Source organism: Eumetopias jubatus, unplaced genomic scaffold, assembly GCF_037043125.1.
Source record: "Eumetopias jubatus isolate StellerSeaLion01/CBP00866 unplaced genomic scaffold, mEumJub1_p1.0 scaffold_6, whole genome shotgun sequence".
Classification (NCBI taxonomy): domain Eukaryota; kingdom Metazoa; phylum Chordata; class Mammalia; order Carnivora; family Otariidae; genus Eumetopias; species Eumetopias jubatus.
In genome coordinates this window covers 138,295,301-138,311,807 of record NW_028274812.1, presented here as the reverse complement: position 1 = coordinate 138,311,807, position 16,507 = coordinate 138,295,301, and the positions used below count along the sequence as shown (strand labels likewise).

The 16,507-nt window shown below is 41.6% G+C and overlaps 1 protein-coding gene across 2 annotated transcripts in view; it reads left to right on the top strand.

Annotated features, from left to right (window-relative positions):
* The window catches only part of NUP153 (nucleoporin 153), a 73,433-nt gene that overhangs the window by 48,926 nt on the left and 8,000 nt on the right, over positions 1-16,507 (top strand). For both annotated transcript variants that reach the window (XM_028107349.2, XM_028107350.2), the window contains exons 15-19: positions 3,611-3,736; positions 6,099-6,716; positions 9,475-9,669; positions 12,766-13,650; positions 15,976-16,317. In XM_028107349.2, the coding sequence (XP_027963150.1) occupies positions 3,611-3,736; positions 6,099-6,716; positions 9,475-9,669; positions 12,766-13,650; positions 15,976-16,317 (2,166 nt within the window). The remainder of the gene's footprint in view (positions 1-3,610; positions 3,737-6,098; positions 6,717-9,474; positions 9,670-12,765; positions 13,651-15,975; positions 16,318-16,507) is intronic.

Sequence of the window (16,507 nt, the reverse complement as noted above, 5' to 3'; positions counted from 1 at the left end):
TTCATGCCTGGTTATGAAGAAAGGCATGAAAATCCTTCCCAGTTTTTACTAATGCATTACTAATGGGAACTGGATGAGCAGTAATTTGTTAAAACTTTTGTGTTCATCACATCTGTGGATATTATCCAGATTTTTAAGGCATTTTTTAGGAGTGGCATACATAGAATTGTGGGAATGATTCTCACCACTTGTGTCGTTAAGAAGCTGATTGAAAATGTGTAAGTCATGATTAATTACTTGGTGGCAGGAGCTAATTTTTCCATTATCTTCTTTTTCCATCAATTTGAGTACACTGCAGGGTATCTTTAAAATTTACCTTAAGTTACTAAAAGCATGTCAGTTTTGATTCTAAAGGAGGATAGACCATGACAAAGTGCTACAAGCGTATGTTTTATTTTGCCTTTTTTTTTTAAAGACTTTATTTATTTATTTGAGAGAGAGAGAGAGATAGCGGCAGAGAGCACAAGCAAGGAGAGAGAAGCAGGTTCCCCTCTGAGCAGGGAGCCCGATGTGGGACTCGAACCCAGGACTCTGGGATCATGACCTGAGCCAAAGGCAGTTGCTTAACTGACTGAGCCACCCAGGTGTCCCACATATGTTTTGTTTTGACACAGTTAGTATAAGAGGTAGGCACAGTGTTTTGTTTCTTGTATATTTTTGTTACCGAGATGAAATTGATGTAAGGCAAAATGAACCATTTTAAAGGGAACAAACTCAGTGGTGTTTAGTTCCAAAACAGTTCTATCCCCCTTCCTGCAGAGGAGACGTATATCTCCTAAACAGTCCTTCCGCATTTCTCTTCCCCCAGGTCCTGGCAACCACCAGTCAGTGTTTTGTTTCTGTGCGTGTACCTATTCTGGAATCATACAATGTGACTTTTTGTATCTAGCTTCTTTTACTTACTGTTTTCAAGGTTCATGTATGTTACAGTATGTATCAGTACTTTGCTGCCTTTTTTTTCTTTATTTTTAAAAAATTTACTATTTGTTTCTTATTTTAAGTAGGCTCCATGCCCAACATGGGGCTTAAACTCATGATCTTGAGTTTAAGAGTTCCGTGCTCTACCGACTGAGCCAGCTAGGCGCCTCAGTACTTCACTCCTTTTATGGCTGAATAACATTCCATTGTATGGATATGCGGTAGTTTTTCTCTTCGTCCATTTACAGACATTTGGGCTGTTTGCAGCTTTTCACTGTTGTGCATAGTGCTGGTATGAATATTCGCTTACATGTATTTGTTCGAATACTAGTTTCAGTGCTCTGGGATATATACCTAGAAATAGTCAAATGGTAGTTCTATGTACCTCTAATTTTTTGAGGAACCACAAAGCTGTTTTTCTCAGCCTCTGACTCCTTTTACACTCCCACTAGCAGTGTATGAGGATTCTAATTTCTCCACATTCTCACCATGCTTATTTTTCATTTTTTGTTTATAGCCATCCTACTGGGTATGAAGTGATGCTTCCATTGTGGTTTTGACTTGCATTTCTCTAATGACTAATGGTGTCAAGCATATTTTCATGTGCTTCTTGGTCTTTTATCTTGGGAGAAATGTGTATTCAAGTCCTTTGCCCATTTTTAAGTTGGTTTATCTTTCTGTTGCTGAGATGTAAGCATTTTTATGTAGTGTGGATACTAGATCCTTATCAGATATATGATTTGCAAATAATTTCTCTCATTCAGTAGAGTGTCTTCGCTTTTTTGATAATGTCCTTAGATTCACAAAGTTTTTTAATGTGGTAGTATTCAGTTTTTTTCTTTGCTTATGCTTTTGATGTCATATCTTAAGAATTCATTGCTAAATCCATGGTCATGAAAATATACCTTCTCGGTTTTCTAAGAGTTTTATGGTTTTAGTTCTCACTTTTTTTTTTTTTTAAAGATTTTATTTATTTATTTGACAGAGACACAATGAGAGAAGGAACACAGCAGGGGGAGTGGGAGAGGGAGAAGCAGGCTTCCCACTGAGCAGGGAGCCTGATGCGGGCCTTGATCCCAGGACCCTGGGATCATGACCTGAGCTGAAGGCAGACGCTTAACAACTGAGCCACCCCGACGCCCCAGTTCTCACGTTTTAGATCGTTGATCCATTTTGGGTTAATTTTTGTTTATGACATGAGATGTGGGGGTAGATAGGATTTTTTTGAAACTACTTGACCCACTCCTTTTAAATTGGCAAACATTCCAGAAAAACCTGGTTATTTATATTTTATTATGGAAAATTTCAAACATTTTCAGAAATAGTACACTGAATTCCCATGTACTCTTTACCCAGTGCTTAGCATTTTATATTTTATTAGCATTTTATATTATTTTATTTTATTTATTTATTTTTAAAGATTTTATTTAGCTTACAGAGACATAACGAGAGAGGGAACACAAGCAGGGCATGGGAGAGGGAGAAGCAGGCTTTCCACAGAGGAGGGAGCCTGATGCGGGGCTTGATTCCAGGACCCTGGGATCATGACCTGAGCTGAAGGCAGACTCTTAACGACTGAGCCACCCAGGCGCCCCAATGCTTAGCATTTGATGACCAATTTTATTTCCCTTTCTCTCATTCCCCCTTCCCCTCCCATGCATAGAAACATACCTGTTAGGTTGTATTGAATTTACTTCATCTGTAAAAACCTTCTCGTTTAGAAATGGAACCACACAGCTATTATCATACTCAAAATATAGATTTCTTATTTTAAGTATAAGGATATGTTTATCTTGGAAAGTTTAGGAAACCTAAAAAGAAGCAGCAATAAGTAGCAGTCATCACTAGCAGCTACCATTACTCTTTTGATGTATTATTCACAGTCTTCTGGACTTTCTATTTCTAAAGTCTTTACCTGTAACTCTGCATTTAAGGATGATTTTTGTGGCTGCACAGTATGGGTTCTCTGATTGATGTTGTCAGTCCCTTAGTGAGCATCTATCATCCAGGTTTTCAGTATGAAAACTGAAGGATACTTTCTTTTCTTTTTTTAAAAAAGATTTTATTTATTTATTTGAGAGAGCGAGAACATGAGCAGAGGGAAGAGGCAGAGGGAGAAGCAGACTCCCTGCTGAGCAGAGAGCCGGATGCGGGACTTGATTCCAGGACTCTGGGATCATGACCTGAGCTGAAGGCAGCCGCTTAACCAACTGAGCCACCCAGGCATCTGAAAACTGAAGGATACTTTCAATAATAGGATGAATTTCTAGAAATGAAGTAACTGGCTCAGTTGGGAATTTATTGTTAAGGTTTTTTTGATGAATATTGTAAATTGTTGTGTAATCAGAAACACATTTCATGCGGTTTGTGAGCTTGCTCCAGTTGCCATCTCCTCTCCAGTGTTTCAGTCTGATTTCCTCAATTACCAGTTAATTCATTGGGTAACAATTATAGTTTATACTTTTTGCCCTTTTGGAGGAGAAAAATGTACAGTGTACAGAATGGGGAATAGTATCTCTACTTATAATGGTTAACCCTGTACTTTTAAGTAAATTTGTTCATTATCTTTGAATTACAGTGACTTTCATGATATTTTAAAAGTTGGTCCAAATTGGCTTTGAAAGATCTTTTTCATACATTTAACTCCAATGCTTTTTCTTGGCATGTCTTTTACAATTAAAAAAAATTGCAGCTCAAGATATCAGTGCAGTGAATAGTACAAGCTGTAAGAAGAAGCCAGATGAAGATTGTGAGGGCCCTGTTAGACCTGCAAAAACCCTGAAAGAAGGAAGTGTCCTAGATGTTCTCAAAAGCCCCGGTAAGAAACAGCTGCCTTCGAAAATACTCTAAAATCTTAATTACAAATTTGTGGCCCTATTTTAATGTTGTCTGTGGTATACTTTAGGTTTTTAGAAAATTATGGCTAGTTTGATAGGGCATTCACTTGAAAATAGACATAGTCAGATGTAATTCTTTTGGAGTAAATATCTTAGAAACTCTCCTTCTTTGGAATTCAAGGACTGTCCTAATATGAAATCTCTTAAGAGGCAAGTATAGCAGGAGAAAAAGAAGGAAGTGTAGAAGGAGAAAATGAGTTGCTTTTTAGTAGAGATAGGCCAGTTTGGAAAAGAAAAATGTAAAGAAACCTGATGATATACTTGGACATAGCTTTCTCTGATGAGAATGTTGAACTGCTTTGTTCTCAGGTCATTGCCCAGTTCTTTCTGAGCAATGAAAGAAAGAAAACATTTGCCGATTGTAACATAGGCATGTGCAAGGGACAGTGCTCGCTTGAAACAAGGTTTGAGAGCTCATAGAAATAACTTGAAGGCAGTGATTGGAGGTACACAAATAGGAGTAAGATTTCAGTTTGAAAATCGGAGGACAGCCACAATGCAATTGTGATGTCTGCTATAGGACCGTAAAAATGTTTATAAGGTGATATGGTTGCTCAGAGAGAATTTAGATTTATTGAGCAGATAGACATGTTCATGTCTAATTGAGTAAGAATTTCCAGATAAGGGTGGCTTCTACAACAAGATTTAGGAGGATTGGGTTTCTTTGGTCTGGCTTTCTCATTTTAGAGATGAGTATACTGCCTCCAGGAGTCCCAGTAACTTAGACAATTTGGCACACTTGGGGCAGAGCTCCAGAGTGCCTGGGCTAGAATTAACTGAGTCGTAGAGAGGCATTGCATTCCTACAGTTGATCTTCATTTAAGTTATACTCTGCATTCATGATGCCCAGGTCTCCTCCCTTTCAATTTTCTTTAAATAGCAAGAATTCGGAGGAGTCCTATGTTCTTTTGGGGAAAATTAGGAAAACCTGCGAAAGGGGAAGGAAAAGAAATCTGTAACACCTTAAGATGGTTACTGTTAAAATTGCACCAAACTTAGTGACTCAAATTAATCATTAAAAAGATAGTACATTTTAGACCAGTGGGAGTAACTGAAGTATGTAGGTTTTGCCTTTTTGCTAAAAATAAAACTAGCTCGAGGTTGGATTAATTGTAGCCTAGAAAATCTCTAAATACAGTCTTCTGTATCTTCTTACCCTCCAATTTTATTTTCCTTTTGTGTTAAAAGCTGGAAAAACAGGTCACTGAGTTTGTTGGTATATGTAAAACAAAGGTTACTTGGTCCAAAGTAAAGGATTGGAAGGTTATTCCCACGAGTAAAGTTGGAGTGAATCGATTGAATTCAGTGACAGCAGTTTTGGTAGTACAAAGATTTTTTTCAACTCCTGTTATTCCATGATTCTGTGTGAATACCTTAATTGTCTTAAGTACACCTTTGGTGGTTACAAAAAGTATATTTACAATGTGAAAGGTTCTGTGATTATATTGGAGAACTACTTGAGGCAGTTTTTTTGAATTAGAGTTTGGTAACGTTCCATGGGCATCTTTGAGTAGCATGAGCTCATCCTCCACTAGGGTAGACTGGGTCTTCCTTTCTGTATTTCTAGGCCTTACCAGATGGTTTGGTTCATCTCTGTTGGAATTTTTCATCATATTTCTCATTGAACCATTACTGTTTTAAAGTTCTGTATGAGCTTTGTATAATTAAAACCAGTCCTTACAACTCCCACTGTACTTTGGGAAGGATATCTGTCCAATATTGCATACCTATGCAGCTCTGCTGATTTTTACTGAAAGTAGAGGGTACCACAATAGTGGATTATAACTGGACAAAATTGAAAGATTATAGATGTTGAAGACATTTGGCTTAGCCAAGGGAACACCTGAAAGAAAAAATAGTCGAGGGAGGAAGGCTGTGAACATACTGTACATTGGGGTTGCGGCGAGGCAGAGTGTGGCAAACACGGGTGGCGGTGGTGTATGTCGGTAAGTTACTACCAGTTAAAGCCTCAAATTAGATAGTGGGTGAATTACAGTAAGTAGAAATTCCTAGAGGGAGAAGGTAATGTACTATAAACAAAACCTCTTTTGTAGAATTTTAACAAGGACCAAAGTGTCACTTATTAATTATGTGATTAATAAATACTGCTTAGGTAAAAAAAACCCAAAACTCTATTTATAAGTAGTCCACATTGGATTTTAGTAACCGCATAAATGTGTATAAGTATGTGCTCTCCCAGTAATAGCATTTCAGTTCATGTTCTGATTAGAAAGCTTCCCTTACTTTTTTTTTGTTTACACTCTCCTCTTTCCCTCATTATAGGTTTCACGTCACCAAAGGCAGATTCTCTTGCTTCTCAGCCTACCACCACAAGCCCAGTCGTTTATACAAGACCAGCAATAAGTAGCTTTTCTTCTAGTGGCATCGGGTTTGGGGAAAGTTTAAAAGCCAGACCATCGTGGCAGTGCGATACTTGTCTACTCCAGAACAAAGTTACAGACAGCAAGTGCATAGCCTGTCAAGCAACAAAATTGCCGCCAAAAGAGACTGCTAAACAAACTGCAATTGGAGCACCAAGTAAAAGTGACAAATCAACTCTTCCCGTGTCAGGGACAGGTTTCGGAGACAAATTTAAACCAGCAGTAGGCACTTGGGATTGTGATACCTGCTTAGTGCAGAATAAACCCGAGGCGATAAAATGCGTGGCTTGTGAAACCCCGAAGCCTGGGACTGGTGTTAAGCGAGTCCTTACGTTGCCCGCGGCTTCAGAGAGCGCTGTGACTGTGGCTGCTTCATCTGCCACCTGCACTGTGACCACGGCCGCCTTAGGGTTTGCAGATCAGTTTAAAAGGCCCGTGGGATCTTGGGAGTGTCCAGTGTGCTGTGTTTTTAATAATGGAGAAGACAGTAAATGTGTGTCCTGTGTGTCTGAGAAACCAGGTACGTGTATGGCTCTTTGGGAAAATGTTTTTCATTATTTTAGTAGGACATTTAAATTTATTGTCTGCTAAGAACCACCTCAATGTAATATGGCAGGATGAGCATTTCCTCATACATCTTAGTTTTTCTAAGCCGTCTTGAGGTAAAAATGACTTGCCTGGGGCTGGATCTCCATGTTATCTGAGGCGGTGCATTAAACAGCCCAATATATAGTTGCACCTCTTTCTTGACATACATTTTTATCAATAGAAACTTCTTGATCTTCACGATCATTTTCAAAGTTGACTACTACAGATGCTGAAAGAACTTAGAAGGGACAGTTTTTCTCAGACTTCTCCAGAACGAGATACCACTTCATCTCTTTTCCTCTTAGAAATGAGGATGGCACATGGTCATTTCCAGAGAAGGTTTCACTAAGGGGTAGACAGTACTGCCTTATGAAAAGGCTATGGCCGAATATTAATGGTGATACCTATGTGCTCTCTGCCGGAGATATTGCCATCATAGTAAATTACTGAATCGTTAATGAAAAAATTCTAACCTGGCAGTGAGAAAAATGGAGTCGGGTTTGAGTTTTTCCTGTTTCTCTGTTCAAATTTGAAAAAGTTACTGAGATTCACAACTGGAAATGACTCTTTGCTGTTTTTGTAATAATATTATAGAATTATTTGGTATAGATATACGGTAATAGGGGTGCTAAATAAAACCTTTTATGAATACGCTGGGAATTATACTTCCTTTTTTATTGCATTATTCATGGATATGTAGTTTTAGGTCTGCAATGGAAAGTTCTTGATTTGTTAGCCGTATACTCTATGTCTGAACACAAGGGGTGAGCCATATTCCTAGTTCTTACTGGACATCTCCACAAGAATAAGATTTCAGAATCTTCATTCTGAAATAACTTTTCTTTTTCCATCTGGCATTCACCCCCCTCCTCCCCCAAAAAGCAAGTTTTTGATCATACAAGAAGCTAGAATTACTTCTGAGTTGATTAGAAGAAAAGTTAGGGAGTAAATTGTTAGCCACAAATAAAGGAAGCTCATACATTTATTAAAGAAATCTGACTTCATCCTGTAAATGATCAACCATTATTTTAAGCAGAGGAGTGATACAGTACAATTTGTATGTTTGACAAATTGCTTGGTGGCTTTTTGGAGGGTAGATTTGAAGATAGCAAAAGTTGAAGGGAGACCAGAGGACAGATGAGGAAATTGTATCAGTAGTACTGTGGGCAAAGGTAATGGCTTCGGATACTAATGGAGTCAAATCAGGATGTTGAATAATGTACAGTTGACTCCCTGTGGATTTGAAGCTGTGAAGTTGACACATACATGCGAGGCCTTTGGATATCCTGTAATGGGCTCTCTGGGCTGGAAATACAAATTTGGGCATCATTAGGCTATAGTTTTCAAATAAGGCATGGGAGTAGAGGCGATGTAAAGTGAGGGAGTCGTGGGAATAGAGGAGATGGCCTAAGACTGAGCTCTGTTAACTTCAGGGAGTGGCAGGAATGAAACTTTGGAACAGTTAATCTTGTAAAGGAGGAACCAGAGAGGAAAACCCAAAACTATGTGGCACTGGTTGCTGCTTAGAAGAATGGACTTCGGGGAACAAGAGTGGAGGTCTCAGTGAGAAGACTGTTAATCCAGCAAGAGCTGAGGGCCACTTGACACAGGGTAGCAGTAGGAGGCTCAGAAAAAGGGAACGAAACTGCTAGGAGAACATGTGAGGGAGGAGGCGGCATGTAGCCACGCTGACCGGCTGGGGAGGAGAGCGCAGAGCTGCGGGCCACAGTTACGGCTCAGGAAGCGGTTTTGTTGGTGGTGAGACTTGTGAGGACAGTGGAACGAAGATGGAGCCTCAGGGAGTAATTTTCTTGGCAAGTTGGAGGAGAACCTAATGGTAGAACAGACACCAGGTGGCTGGGAGAGGCAACAGGTGCCAGCGGGTGGGGATGCCGGAACGAATGGCTCCCCTCGTCACACACTCACTTCGTGATGGCTTCGTGGAGCCGTCCTTCCCATGCCCCCTCTGCTCCCCACAAACTTGGCAGATTTAAATGGCACCTCTGTGAATCCGTTCTCCTGCCCCACAGTCAGCTCTTCCTTCTATTCTCATTTATCACTTTCCATCTTGGTGATGGTGCTATTATGCATTTATGTTTTACTTTCCCCCTTTTTAGACCGTTAGCACTTTTAGAAGTTAAGCAGCATTTCATTCATCTTTACGTCCTTAGAACCATGGTATATTATGGTGCTTAATAAATGTCTGTTAACCACTGCCATGAACTTTTGTGCAAAAATGATCATTTCAAAGGCAGAGCTGGGCTTTGAAATCTTGCAATTAACGTGGTCTGTGGCTATGTATTTTATGTGTTAGGATATTGCCTACAATTTATATCTTGGATTTTAAAATGCTGTGCTGTTTGAAGAGATTTGATAAAGATTCTTAAGAACGTTTTAGTCTTTTAGTCTCTGATTTCTGAGCATGTGTTTTTTTTTTTTTAAACCATGATTATTCAAACTTCGGGTTAAGAGAGAGCTCATCACTAGGCAAGGTGAGTGTGAGCTGCTTGTTTGTAAGATTAAAAGAAATCTGAGCTTTTTATACTGTTCTTAACAGTGTAAAGTTGATATTTCTGGCACTTTATCTGTCTTAATAGGAAACACTAATTGAATGTTTAGACTTAGTGATGCCTTAAGATATTGACATAATGTGAATTAGAATTTGTACGTGTTTCCTTGCTGTTTTTTAGGAAGTCCGGTACCTGCTTCAGGTAGCAGCACTGTCCCCGTCTCTCTGTCTTCTGGAAGCTGCCTGGGGTTAGATAAGTTCAAGAAACCCGAGGGCAGCTGGGACTGTGACGTGTGCCTGGTACAGAATAAAGCAGACGCTACCAAATGTGTGGCGTGTGAAAGCGCAAAGCCAGGCACAGAATCTGAGTTTAAAGGTAAGGCATCGGGGCAGTGCCTCCTTGTACTGCCGTTTTAAAGTGAAATACTCAGTTGTATAAATAAACAGCTTCAGTTTTTAAATTGTTCATTCTCTATTGAAAATTCACATAAAATGAGATCTCGTTCTGGACACCGTTAGCTCACATCTGAGTTACTGTAAAGATGGGTGATTTCCTGGTCAGCAGTGAGGTTTTTTTTTTTTTCTTCTTCTTGCAGCTGGCAAGGGACTGTTCTCTCTTGTGTTGAGTCTGAGAGAGTTGCAGATACTTGTTTCTAACTGTTAACAAACCTTTGGCATTTAGATGAATTTCCTCTTAATCTGAGTGGGAATTTACGCCCTGAGAACCTTATTGTAAGTAAGCTAGATTTGGGCTTTGCTTTCCCAGAGAATGTCCCAGAAAAAGAACTCTCTTGATAATTTTGTTTCGTAAATACAAAGGAAGAATCTCTAAAAACAATTTTTGCCAAACTGTCGCTGGAGGCCAGATTTTCCAAGTCTCCGTAGTCCTTTATGACTTAGTATTTCATATGAGGTACATTTCTGTCAAAAGGTTGATCAAGCTGGGAAAGAGCAGAAATTTTAGATCTGAAGGAACAGGGAGAGGTGAGAAAGATTTTAATCGGTAAGGGAGGAGGTCATAAAGGTCAGACCGTGAGGGCACTAAAGAAAGAATGCCGAGCTTTATCAGCTTGTAACCATATCTTAGACTAGTGGCTTTCAGACTCTTTTGACTGGAAACCAATCAGTAAACTTTTGCATTGTGACCTATCACATGCACAGGGTATTTGTCTATATGATTGAACAAAAAGTATCACAAACCAATACTTTTTAGTATGTTTAAGTTACCCTATTTCTGTTCTTTTTCGTTTTAGAAGAAAAATGCTGGTTGCAACCCACTAAATTAATTACATGGCTAAAGGGACACAACTGGTTTGAAAAACACTGCATTTGGGGCGTGTCTGGGTGGCTCAGTCGGTTGAGTGTCTGACTCGTGGTTTCGCTCAGGGTGGTGAGATCTAGCCCCATGTTGGGCTCCGCACTCAACGTGGAGTTTGCTTGAGATTCTCCCTCCCTCTGTCCCCCCCCCCCCGCCTCTCTGCCCCTCCCTCCAGGCGCTCATGCTCAAACTCTGTCTCAAATAGATACAATAAATAAATAAATAAGACCCCAAACACTGCATTTGGGTGTCTTAGATCACTATTTTCCAGTCCATTTGAGGTCGTTGTGTAGCTGTTGACCTTGTGATCCTTCTTCCGTGTTCTCTCCCTGTTGTGCTATAATCACCATACCTTCAAATCTGAGCCTTTGAGGCAGAGGTGGTAACGAGTTAATTGTCTTTAGCCCCTTCAGTTTTAGCTTTCTGTCTAATATCACTTAAGGTATTTACAGACCATGTGGAGTACTGCTTGCTCCTGAGATTCTGATAATTTTTGTTATGTTTCTTAGGGAAAGAAAGGAATGGGTCATCATTAAAGGGGGGAAATTTGAAGGTAAGCGGGCTTTTAAAGCATGGCTATCATTTGTCTTTCTACGTGGGTAAGCAGGGTAATGGACAAATATCTCAGCACTCCAGTGATGCCTGTTCATTTCTAGTTTACTCAGCTACAGAAAAGCATTATGAAACCAAGACTTTGATCTTGTCAACATAGTATTGTTTGTCTTTCTAAGTACTGCTTCTGCTCACGCAGTTCTTCTGGTACTTTGATGCTAAAGATTTTTTTTTTAGTGTTTGATAATGAACTTTATTCACAAGATTTCAAACTCTAATTATGACAGGATTCATAGTGAAAAGTCTATCTCTTGTCCCCACTGGTTCATTTTCCATCCTTCCTCCCCCACCAGAGGGAAGAACTGTGGTTAGTTTCTTAGAACTTAGAGTTATTTTTTTATGAACATGATAAGCAAATATACTCTTACCTGTATATTCTTGTTTCCCTCTATTTTATTAGAAAATGTTGTATATCCTACTGCCTTTTTGCCCCCTTGATTTTACCATGGCTTGCTTGGACACATCTTTGTTCACAGCTGCTTGGGATTGCATATGGCATTTTGCATGTCTGTGAGTTTATCTTTAAAATAACGTTTTTTATTTTATTTTACTTTAGAGTAAAATACTTTTTACTTTTATTTTACTTTATAGTAAAATAAAGACTTAGGGTGTGAGGGCGATCTGGCTGTGACCTCTCTCACCCCCCTGGTCACCAGGACGGATTACCCTGATCTGGCTGGCCAGGCGGTGTCCCCTTCCTCGCTCACGGCTCCACGTATGTCCCTCCTGAAGCTGCGGGCTCTGGTCGAAGAGGACGGCCTTCCCAGGCAGAGGAGGGCCCTCCTCCGGTCAGGGGTGTACGAGTAGCTGCGCTCCCCTGCTGGAACCTCCAGACAAGCTCTCAAGGTCCATTCGTAGGAGAACGGAGGGTAGTCAAACTTGCAAGACTCCAGATGTATCCAGATGACTACCTGTGGCTGTCTGCTTTTCTTTAAAAAATTAAATAAATAAATAAAACAAATATAAAGACTTAGCTGTAGAATTGCTGGGTCAAAGGATACATGTGTTTGTGATTTTTAGTAAATACTGACAGTTGCCTTCCACAAATTGTATGCTCATATACACATCTACCTGTATAAAGTGTCTGTTAGTCCTAGAGCCCTCACCAGCACTGCTCTATGAGGTTTGCTTGATCTCTGCCAGTATCACGGACTGAAAACGGCATGTGGGGCTAGTTGGGTGGAGTGAGGTGGAGGGCTCCTGCCGACCGTTGGGCTGCTCCTTCATGGTCACGGACATGGCTGACACGCTTCAAGTTAGGCTTTCCAGAGTTACTCCTTTTTAGGTTTTATTTACTTACTTGAGAGAGCACAAGCAGGTGGTGCGGCAGGCAGAGGGAGAAGCAGGCTCCCCGCTGAGCAGGGAGCCCGATGTGGGGCTCGATCCCAGGACCCCGGGATCATGAGCTGAGCTGAAGGCAGACGCTTCACCGACTGAGCCACCCAGGCGCCCCTCCAGAGTTATTCCTTTGTCTCTCTGTTCTTCAGGGGTACATTTTGTTTGAGAGGGTAACATTAATTTAGTGTCTTTTATATTTTGAAGGCTTTGGCACATCTTCCTCGTCTTCGAACCCTGCAGCCTCATCCTTCAAATTTGGTATCCCACCATCCTCTTCGGGGCCTTCTCAGACTTTAACAAGCACTGGAAATTTTAAGTTTGGAGATCAGGGAGGCTTCAAAATAGGAGTGTCTTCAGATTCTGAGTCTCCAAACTCCATGAGTGAGGGCTTCAAATTTCCTAAACCAATAGGAGATTTTAAGTTTGGAGTTTCGTCTGAGTCTAAACCTGAAGAAGCTAAAAAAGACAATAAAAATGATAATGATTTTAAGTTTGGACTTCCTTCGGGTTTAAGTACTACAGCTTCGTTAGCTCCGTTTCAATTTGGGGTGTCTAACCTTGGGCAGGAAGAGAAGAAAGAGGAACCACCTAAATCTTCATCTGCAGGCTTCAGCTTTGGTACCAGTGTTATTAACCCCACATCTGCTGCTACCAACACCGCAGTGACCTCTGAGAACAAGAGCAGCTTCAGCTTTGGAACCCTAGAAACCAAGAGTGTTTCAGTGGCTCCTTTCACATGTAAGACGTCAGAAGCCAAAAAAGAAGAAATGCCTGCCGCCAAAGGAGTGTTCACTTTTGGCAGCATAGAACCCACCCCTCTGCCGTCTGCCTCATTGTTTGTGTTGGGAAGGACAGAAGAGAAACAGCAAGAGCCGGTCACTTCTACTTCTCTAGTGTTTGGCAAGAAAGCTGACAGTGAAGAGCCAAAGTGTCAATCAGTGTTTTCCTTTGGAAATTCAGAGCAAACCAAAGATGAGAGTTCTTCAAAGTCCACCTTTAGTTTCAGTATGGCAAAACCATCTGAGAAGGAATCGGAACAGCCAACAAAAGCCACTTTCACATTTGGAACTCCAACCAATACTACGGCTGGTAAGTATTAAACTTTTTTTTTTTTTTTTTTATTAACAAGGCGTCTCCGATCTGTGGACAAATGCAGCAGGTCAGGGAATGGTTTACACTGAACAGAGTTGAGAGAGACCGGTAACAACTCTCTGGAAAGGACATAGGATTTTCAGTTTTCACTGCTCCAAACCCCCGAGTTGATGATGTTTTCTACAGCTCTGATGGCAAGCCCACGGGGTTGCGCATCTGTCCATGTTTCTCCCTTCTGTTTGAGCTCTTAAAATTGGAATTGGCATACTATTCAGGAGAATAGGCCTGCCTTCGTAAGCTCATGAAATATTTTCTAACTCAGTCTTTATGTACAGGCCTTCATTCACAAATAGAGCTAATAACCAGTCATCATCAGGCATTTAAGGAGCATAGACAACAAATATAACTAGTCCCTGAAATAGGCAATTATGAAAACTAATATCCTGAAGGAAAAATGAAAGCATTTAAAAAACTTAAAAATGTGGTTGGTGAAATAAAATCATTATGTGGGTTGAGGAGCAGAAAAAACATAGATGATGGATTAGTGAACTGGGATTTCCTAGAGCCCGGTGCAGAAGTGCAGGGAGACTGAGTCCAGCTAGCTCACAAGTGCCATTGCAGGAGGAGCACATAGCAGATGAGAGCAGGGTGGACGAAATATCAAAGTGGTGACAGAAGACCGTTTCCGATGTGTAGAGAAAGACCCTGGCCTTAAAAATGGAAATGGCCTACTCACTGGCAAAGACCAGTGAGATTTTAGGACACCAAAGCCAAAATCCTGAATGCTTTCAGAGAGAGAAAGCTGGTTGCCATCAGACTTTGAGTTTGTGCTTGAAACAGTAGAGCAGTGTCCTCAAAGTGAAAATGGTCTTGATCCTACAATTTTATATCCAGTTGAATTCAAAATAGAGATGTTTTCAGACAGGCAAAAAAATAGAACACCCACGAATACTTCAGAATAATACATTGGAAACACGAAATGAAAAATTAACCTAAAAAAAAAAAAGAATGGAATTCAGTGGATGTTTTTTTGTCTGTTGTCTGTCTGGACATTCAAAACATCCACCAAAAAAAAAAAAAAAAAGAAATACTAAATTATATACGATTTGGAAAGGAATAAAAAATAAGGTTGGGTCTAATCAGATGTAATCATGGTATCACTACACTTTTCTTAACCTCCCGTTAACCAACTTGAAAGTGAGCCAACATGCTCCACTTTCTGTAAATCACACTAATGCCCATATCATATTGCGAGCAGCCTGTCTAGAGACAGTATTGGAACTGAGACATCGTTGGGACGGTTAAAAAAAAAAAAAAGTGTCTTCAGGAAGGTGGGTGGTTTCAGGCTCACCATATAAAAACCAGTAGCTTTCCTCTAAATCAGCAAGAAATAGCTGGACAAATGACCTCTTTTCATACCTGTTCCTGAGTGAGCGCATTCTCCCTCCCAGCACCCCCAGCATCGTCTCAGGTTTGTGTCTAGTTGAGTGTGGTTGACACACCCATCACGTTAGCTTCAGGTGTGTAGCGTAATGATTGCGCTGCTGCATGTGACCCGCTGGGCCCACTGCCGGGGTCGCTCCCTCTGTCCCCGCACAGGGCCAGGACAGCCCTGCAGACGGTCTTCCCAGGGCTGGGCCTTTTGTCCTGTGACTGACGCCTTCCAGAGCTGGAAGCCTCCCGTTTCCGTTTAGAGAGGAACTTTTGTGGGGTGTGACAAGCTAAGCTCAAGTTAAAATGCACCTGGAAGGGCAAATGCCCCAGCAGTTTTGCAGGGAAGGGCAGGCACACAAAAAGGTTTGCTCCGCTAACGTCAAACTGAACTGCAAAGCCATGGTAATTCAACACTCTAGGAACAGTAACTGTAGAGGGAACAGATGCACACAGATGTGGAAATTTACCATGTCCTAAGTGTGGAGTTGCACATGAATACGTGGAGGCTGCACCGGGCAGCCAGTGATGCAGTTGGGGGGACTAGGAACCTGCTAACGCCGGTCGCAAACTCGAGAGGTGAGCGGTCTTCCGCTATCTGAACAGTTATCCAGACGTAGCTCCAGTTCGATGTGTGGGATTGAGGGATACTTTTTGTTCTTACTAATCTGAATGCTGAAAGTTGCCTGATCTAAGGTGCCATAAAAGAAAAGACGGATATATTGGCTCACCTCAAAATATGATAGAACATGTCCGTGTGCTACATGAATGTATTTAACAAGACGTGAGTATTCTGTGTTCTCACGAATGACTAGACTGCAGCGTAGCAGAGAGTGCTTTGTGGTTGCTTGCGCTCAGAGGTCTTGTGTGTCCTGTCGTTCATGTCTGCAGATCCAGGGGCAGCGAAGCCGGCGTTCGCCTTCCTGAGCAGCGGCGCTCCCACAGGCAGCGCACCGGCCGCCGCGGGGGCTGTGTTCCGAAGCCCCACCGCCTCCAGCGCGCCCGCGCCCGCCTTTGTGTTTGGACAGGCCAGCAACCCCGGGGCCAGCTCTGCCTTCGGGAACTCGGCCGAATCAGGTGCGCCTCAGTCTTTGCTGTTTTCTCCAGAGAGCAAACCAGCGACCACGTCGAGTGCGGCCGTCACCCCGTTCGTCTTTGGGCCGGGAGCCGGCAGCAACAGCACCACGGCCTCTGGCTTCAGCTTCGGAGCTACGACCACATCCAGCTCTGCAGGTACGGTGACAGAGGAGAGACGTGCATGTGCTGGCTGGGCGTCTCTGCAGGTAACGTAGCAGGTGACCAGAGAACGGCCCGGCGCCGCTAGGCCGGCTTTACGCAGGGTGTTGTAACCGTGCACTGCGTGGAATCATGTGTATATTGGGTTCGGTTTAATATAAGTAACTCTTGGGAGGAATTTCTCTAG